Raw genomic sequence first — 7984 nt, 5'->3', positions numbered from 1 at the left:
TTATAAAGATTACAACATGTGTACGTATAGCAATGCTTTATATAACAACACTATATATATATGCATAACTCAGAGAGAATGAACTACCTATAATTTTTAAATTTTTGTAAATAGAAAATTATATAAGAATTATTTGCACGTAAATATTTCCAATATAAAAATAAAAAGTAAAAAAAGAAGAAAGGAAGGAAAGGGATCCAAAGAAGATGAGAAAAAGAAAGGGGAAGAAAAATATTCCTTTTATCTTTAGTGGTCAGAAGCAAGAAGAGGTGGAAAGTGGGACTTGGTGATTGGAACGTTTGAAACCAAACTTTTTCTGGTCTTATTATTCCAACATCAATACTTCCAATATTTCATCGAATCACACAAACTAAATGTTTTTGTTTCCATGTCTTTGTCTTCCTTGTACGTACACATCCTCAAGAATTAATTAATAAAGAAAAACAAGAAGTAAATTCATGTTTATTTTCCACATAATTAGATCTTATATATGTAACATTTTTGAGATCATAACCTTAATCGCAAAGATTTGATCATGATGATGATGATGACTTTCTAATTTTCTTTCTAGATCTTACTACTTTCCTAAACAAATGATTTATATCTTGAAATATAGATACCAGTGGTAATAATTGAGAATCTAATTTCAAACGAGCACTTTGCGGGTTCTAAAATAAATTTCTTTTGCCGGTAATCTGTCTTTTTAATTCACGTGTAGACAAGACAATCAAGTATCAAAATCTACATCTCCAATATGTGATGGTGTATACAATATACATATATTAAGAAAGTTCACCAAGCATATATGTATACACACATATTGTACAACGTACACTTATTATAATATGGTTCGGGCATACGCATCATTTCCCATTTTGACAAGTTTTAAGAGATGTATACAATTTTCTTTTTGTAGCTTTTTAAAAATACGGTTTGTAATAAATAAACTGATTAAAACTGTTTATTTAATTTAAGTTATTTTAGTCACACATAATTTGATAAACAACTTGGATATCCTAATCATCCTAAAATCATTGTATTATTCATGTAATAAAAAGAATTAAGCATATATATAAACAAGTCTGATAAACACTTACTTTTAATTTCTAGAAATCAATGAGCTGAGTTGGAGTAAGCTTTATGGAACAAGAGATCTGAATGAATTAATTTATGGCAAAAACTGAGAGGACAATTGTGAATTTGTGATTCTGGGATTAAACTCACATCACAATAAGCTCGTGAATGAATTATTAGTTTCAGAATGTAAGAAACAAAAGGTAGAAAATGCAGAATATATATAACTTTATACATTTATTTATAGAAGCTAGAAACTAGCTAGTTGTGATGATGTTGCTAGTGAAGAACACTATATATTATGTTACTTGTAGCTCAATTTAGAACTCCTACAAAGCTTTGATTTCATGCTTTTTAAGACCAGACCGATCCGTAGACCGCTAACACAAACTATTGAATGTGTGATCCAGTTATGAAAACATTTTTTTTTAAATTTTAACTCCCCACTTAAAATTTATTGTGAAGCTAGAAAAGGAAAATTAGTAGAGTCCAGAAATTAAACAAACAAGAAATTGTAATAGAAAAACTGGACTTGTACTATGACCATTAATGCTTTAAACACAAACTCTGTCTGAAAAGAAGAAATGACTGGCACCTCCCATTACTGATACTGAACTGAAACATTCAGATATCACCAGAAAGATATGCTAAATAAGGGTAGAGATCAATGACTTCCCTGATTACTTTTGTGCCTAACTGCATAACATTATCAACACCACATGAAAAACTGAACAAACTCCTTTTAATTAGTAATAATTAAATAACATAATCTAACAAACTTTAAAAAGTTAGAAAAAAAATAAAAATATAAAGATTCAACATGGAGAAGGAGGCATGAGTTTCAACCCTAAATCATCTTTCTCAACAATCAATCTTGCCTTATGAGACTCCACATTAACGGTACTATTACCATTTGTTATACCATAATGATCTGGATGCAGTCTCTTCTTGGACAACAATGGAACTCCAAAAAGCTTTGTTCTATCATGATCACTGTTGATTTTTGGAATATCATGAAACTTGAGTTGCTGAGGTTTACTACTAGGGTACACAACAGTGGCATTTGTGTAGTTACTACCTGCATTGAATAATGGGACATTTGTAGCAGAAGGTAGAAGAAGAGATGAATGGTATGAGTTACTTGGTGTCACTGGCTTCACATGGGTTTGTACAAAGTATATAACATCATTGTAAAGCTTCCGCATGTGTGCTAACTCCGACATCAACATGTTGTTACTCCTCCTTAGCCTCTCGTTGTCTTTCGACAAAGCAGTCACTGCGTTACCTTGGTTGTAAGTACCATTACCATTACTATTACTATTACTATTACTATCACTATTAATATTAATACCATTGTTGTTTAACAAGATTCCTAGGATACTACCACCTCCTGTTGTTGTGGTGGTAGTTGGTGAGTCACAACAAAGATGTTCATCGGAGGTTGGTGGTGAGATGCTGTCACGTTGGTAAGAAAAGACACCATTTCCTACGCCGCCAATGCTTGTGAAGTGGTTGTGGTTTAGTCCAACGTGCGGCTGTGATGTTTTCCGGCGGTGGATCTCACATAACAAATGTTTTTCTCCTTTCTTGAAGAATTCGTTCGCAAACTCCCATCTGTCCGGTACGATTTTCCTAAAACCCTAATAAAATAATATATTATAATAACAAAACATACCCAAAATCAGTATACAAATACCTAGAATAATTATTATTACACTACTATAACTATAGTGTAATAATAATTACTTTAGTTATTTTATTTGTATCGGATATCATCCTTCTTTAGAAGCAAGCAAACAAACAAATATAGAAGTGTTTTCAAACTATGGGAGTGTTTGGCCTGGCTTTTTTAACAAAACTTATAGCTTTTTAAGCTTGTTTTTTTTTTTTTTTTTACAAAATAAGCTTAATTTGGTGTTTGGTTTAGCTTTTCAAGCTTAAGCTTATTAGTTTATATAGGCTAATTTAAAGAAGCTTATTTGAAAATGAATTTTTAGCTTATTTGAATAAGCTTTATCTATGTAAAGAAATAAGCATAAGCCAAAAAATAAAAGCTAGGCCAAACAGCAAACACACCCTATATATGATTGTGAAAAGGAAAGAGTTGCATACATATGTGTTTAGTTGGCGGATAAAGGAAGAGAAGTTGTTGTGTTTGAAGTAGTTAGGAAGGAGATCACGAGCGAATTCGGGTGGCCGCCAGACAACGAAGGTTGTGTCGTCTTCTCCCCATGAAACAATGTGATCGGTTGTGGAATCATCCACCAGTTGGTAGGTTTTAGTGAGGAAAGGAGCAGGCATTGATTTATGAGCGTCTAATGATAACAACATCCCTTCACATGAGTTATCTATCATCAAAGCCATGATGATAACTCTACTTTCTTTCAAATATTGTTTGTGTTTCTTCTTATGATTCTCTATATATATATAAAGAGAAGAGAGAGAGAGAGAAATAGAGAGATAAATGTTAGTAGAATGGTAGTATATATAACAATGAAAGGAACTTATAGAAAATTGATTTTAAGGAAAAAGGGTATTTATTATTTAATACTAAAAGATGGGGTGATATTTGTGGTAATATTCCTCGAATATGTAAAGAGTGAACATGTGTCTGAGTGTCGGTAAAATAAGAGATTTTCAAGACAAACCCGTGACACGTTAGAATATACATACATACACTTTTTATTTAGAGACACTATATATCGATTCGGTACTGTTTTTTAGTGAGAGCAGTAGAATATACTAGTTGTAGCATATTAAGACTCCAAGGAAATTGAAGCCTCTCTCACACGAACAGTTGCATGTGTGACGGTGACCACCCACCTTTTATTTATCTTTATTAGGCAAAGTAAAAAAGTTCACATTTCTTTTGTGGTTTTTGGCCCAATTTATTAAGCATAAAGTATATATATTCTGGTATAATTGATTTGTACATGTACTGTTGACAACTCAGTATATGCATTTGTATGACTCCATCCATAGATGAACTCTTTGGATAGTAGAAAATGTATTGAATGATTATATTACCTCAATATTTCATATTGAAAAACATTAGTGGGTATTTTGTAACTAGAAATTTGTTAATAAAATCGGATAAAGAAACTAACTTACTAAAAATGTCAGGCAGCTAAAATTAGACAATTTAAAGAGAACAAGGAAAATGAAAACAGAAAGAAAGTGGATTTGAATTTAATTCACCAAGATAAAGATCACTTAAGTGTCAGCGCCTCTAATTTAAACATGTAAACGACTATTGGAATAACAATTGTTATGACATTGCAATAGATGCTAAAAGGACTCTTGTTAATGATCTCAAATCCTATAATGAATAAGAAACTAGGGACGTGTCACACCTACAAGATCCTAACGAGCAAACTATGAAATGCAAAACAATGGAAATGCTGAAGTGTTAAAATGAACCAAAATATCTAACAAGGTTGTTTAAATCCCACAACTATTAAATTAAAGACATCATAGAGAATATTAGTAAATTATCTAATCTTGAAGAACTCGTAACTTGATTAACAAATTTTAATGTTTGTTAATAAAAATAAAATTGGAATTCTACAAAAATCAACAAGTTAAAACCAGAAAAATCAACACATGCTCAAGGTTTGTTTAAACCTAAGTGATTAAAAATTTTAGCCTACTATGATTCTAAACAATCAACATAGTATTATAATTCGAACTTTATGTGAGTCAACAAGTTTAAAGCTAATATTGATATAAAGAACACGAAAGTTAAATCAAATAACGCTCCATAAAACTTCAACTTCAAATCTATCAAAGTTTCAATCTATTTAAACTTATTTGCCTATTTATGCTCTCTCGAAATTAAGCATAACAAATCCCCAAATATGTTGTTGTGAAGTTTATAAACAATCAAATATAGGTTTTCTACAAGGTGCGCGATACAAACTGTATTATATGTCACATGGTCCATATAAACTCAATAAAGGTGGCTAATAAATGATAAAATCTTGTATAAGAGGAAAACCCATTTTAGGCCGTTTAAACTCCAATATAGTTTGTTTGATGCTTGACTAGGCTATTCTTTATGTCTTCATCTCTACTGCCTATTCGGGATCATATCCAATCTCCACAAATCGTTTATTTGTTCAGCAAATTCAATACCATATCAATTAAGTACCATTGTATAGGTCCTTTTAGCGGATCAAACAACTAGCGGAAATCATAGTAGAGAACCGAGATCTCGGATCTTGTTTGAGTTTGGTTATTACCCGAAGTAGAAAGAAAGAAGTGAGTATGAGAGGAGATGGTGAGAGAATAAGGTTGAATATTTTTAAAAGGTTTTGGGAGTGCATGGGCATGCTCTCCTATTTATAGTGAGAGCATGCCATGCCTCAGTTCATTATAATCGGCCCAATGGGCTTTAGATACATGGCCTTAGGCCCAAACATTCAATAACCAAAACCGACAAGCTAGCTAAAGTACATCGTGAATATATCAAACAAACACAAAAGACTAACATACAAAACATGGTCCTACAATCTCCCTCTAGTCTTTAGTATTTGATCCGTTAGCTCTTGTCTTCAGTCATTTTGTTGTCGAAGCCTTCGTCATTTTCATATAGTTGATTGTCAATAAACCTGTTGAACTTCACAACCATCTTATCAAAGTTGTCTCGACGAACGTCTTCAATCGTGCCCAAGGGATAGTTATACAACTTCAACAAATCTTCTTTGCTGAGCGCAGCAAGCTCATGCTCGTCATAGAAACGGAGGAAATGCATCCTTTCACAATGGATGACAACCTCTCCGGTGTTGTTGTCGAACTCCCAACATGTGAAATCATGAAAGATGTTGGGCTTGAACGGTTTTCCATGATAAATCAGCCTCCCATTTGTGCGGGTCTTGTACCTCCAGGCCTTTTTCTTCTTTCCCGACACCGGATCAATCTCAGCGGGTTGACGATACCACTTACCCTTGTTGAGCTAGAAGTTCGGGTAGTCGTTATTCCATTCCTTACTCAGGAATCTCATGAACCAATTACCATCAGAATCAGTAGGCAATGGCATTGGATAAGTTGTTTTTGAAACAAGAGGAACAAATATATTTGGTTTTGGCACATGTCCAACTCCATATACCATTTCATCCTCATGAGAGGTATTGAAACTAAAGTGAGGTAGGGGTGTGTAATTGTTATTGAAGGGCATCATTTGTTTCACACCCATCTGAGCTCCAATGATACAATTTAACTTATCAAACGCCATTTCAAATGTGTCTACAATATTTTTTATTTTGAAGAGCTCTAGTTCAAGTTTCTCAATTTTAGCATTTAACACAGCTATACGCTTTTCATGAAATTCAATAATTTTTGTGAACCGAAACAATTTACTATTTATTTTTGCCATGTTGTCATGATGAATTTTGATTCTAGTGACATATATCTTATAAGCTTTCTTTTATTCATCATTTAGATGTTTAATGCTTTGAATTTCTTTAATCACTTTAGCATCATGTGGTCTATAGAATTCTACTTAATTTATGCAAGCTTGAGAGCAAACGTTTTTGTGTACCTCAGGAATTTCAGGAGTGACAAGGGTTCTTCTTATTGTAGAGCTTGTAGAAGCCATGAATTTATCAATGAATGCCATTTCAACAATGTTCAACGGGTTTACCAGCTTAGTAAATTGATCATCTTCCCGGTCTGGTTCCATTGATCCAGAAGTTTGAGTGACGAGGGCCCTGGAGTTTGAGCTTGAGTTCCCTTTGGTTGAATTTCTTTGACCAATCTGTGGAATCCTTTGGCCCGAACCATGACCCATTGGCAGCTTGTCATTTCTCTTTCCACTCTCATTTTCAGTGGCATCCGTGATCTTAATCTCATTCGCTGGCTTTGTTGGGTTGGTGCATTCTCTAGAAAAGTGTCCAGTTTTATTGCAGTTGTAACAACGAAACTGATCACGGTCAAACCCAATACTCTTGATATTGGAGTCCTTGAAGCTGTTTTCCCATATTTATTTATGAAATTGGTTGCCTTGTGGACTGTCATGGCCATATGATATCCGATGTCCATTTTCTCAAGATCCTTTTCATCGATGTTAGGTGTATCTCCTTGTTGAAATGATAGAGGTAATAAATTTCCTTGCAATAATTGTTCATGACTTGCCATAAAGGTGTGGAAGAGAGCAATGTGAGAATCATCAACATCAGGGGGTTGACTTGAACTGGTAGGCTTGCTAGTACCTGGTTTGCTTAACCCATGTGCTTTGAGTGATTGCTTAATGGCTTTGTCAACAACGTTTTGGAACGAATTGGAGCTTGTTGAGGTAGGTTGACTTGATGAGGAGGTCGTTTTTAGGGCTTGTTTAGTGGTAGATTGAACATTGTACAACTTTACACCATCAACTGAGTGAACTGTTGGGTGAGATTGGCTAAGAAAGGCAGAGCCAATGCTTGAACTTGTAGCAATTCCAGCTTGATTCAAAGAGCTCACATGGTTGTTCGCTCTAAGTCTGTAATACATTTCAAATGACTTGATAATAGAGATAAAATCTTTAAGGTAGAGAACTTGCAGATTTGTAGTTCTCTTAATGGTAATGACACTGCTATTCCAAGTGTAGAACAGTGAATTTAGCAGCAGCTTGTAGTTAATCTCAAACGGATCATAGCTAATTCCATCACTTCTCATCTTGGTGATTAACTTCTCAAATCTCCTGATGAGATTTCCAACAGATTCTCCTTGAATATGATTAAACCTGTTGAAATCCCCCTTTAACATCTTCTTTCGATTGTTTCTCATCTTCAAGTTTCCTTCAAACTTCTCAACCAAACAATCCCATAGTCCTTTGACAAATGTTTCTTCTCACAAAGTTTGAGCAATATCAGCTGACAAACAAACACTAAGGATTCCGTAAGCCTTTTGATCTTTTTGAATTAGTTTCTTG

General features: G+C 33.7%; 1 protein-coding gene across 1 annotated transcript; it reads right to left on the bottom strand.

Moving 5' to 3' along the window:
• Positions 1-1156: 1156 nt before the first annotated feature.
• LOC143577291 (heat stress transcription factor B-4-like) lies at positions 1157-3501 on the bottom strand. The gene is made up of 2 exons (XM_077061159.1): positions 3187-3501; positions 1157-2714 (listed from the first exon to the last, which is right to left on the bottom strand). The coding sequence occupies exons 1-2, from the start codon at positions 3436-3438 to the stop codon at positions 1890-1892; spliced, it is 1077 nt and encodes a 358-aa protein (XP_076917274.1). The 5' UTR covers positions 3439-3501; the 3' UTR covers positions 1157-1889.
• Positions 3502-7984: the final 4483 nt, after the last annotated feature.

The sequence above is a fragment of the Bidens hawaiensis genome, unplaced genomic scaffold (assembly GCF_021521415.1).
Source record: "Bidens hawaiensis isolate Kalapana, Puna unplaced genomic scaffold, B.hawaiensis_p1.1 tig00028504_1, whole genome shotgun sequence".
NCBI classification, from domain to species: Eukaryota; Viridiplantae; Streptophyta; class Magnoliopsida; order Asterales; family Asteraceae; genus Bidens; species Bidens hawaiensis.
This window is presented reverse-complemented; position numbering and strand designations above follow the sequence as displayed.

Coding starts and splice junctions, on each gene's coding strand:
- LOC143577291 (XM_077061159.1), bottom strand. CDS start 3,438: ATGGCTTTGATGATAGATAACTCATGTGAAGGGATGTTGTTATCATTA. Junction 2,715..3,186: donor TCCGCCAACTAAACACATAT/GTATGCAACTCT, acceptor TTATTTTATTAG/GGTTTTAGGAAAATCGTACC.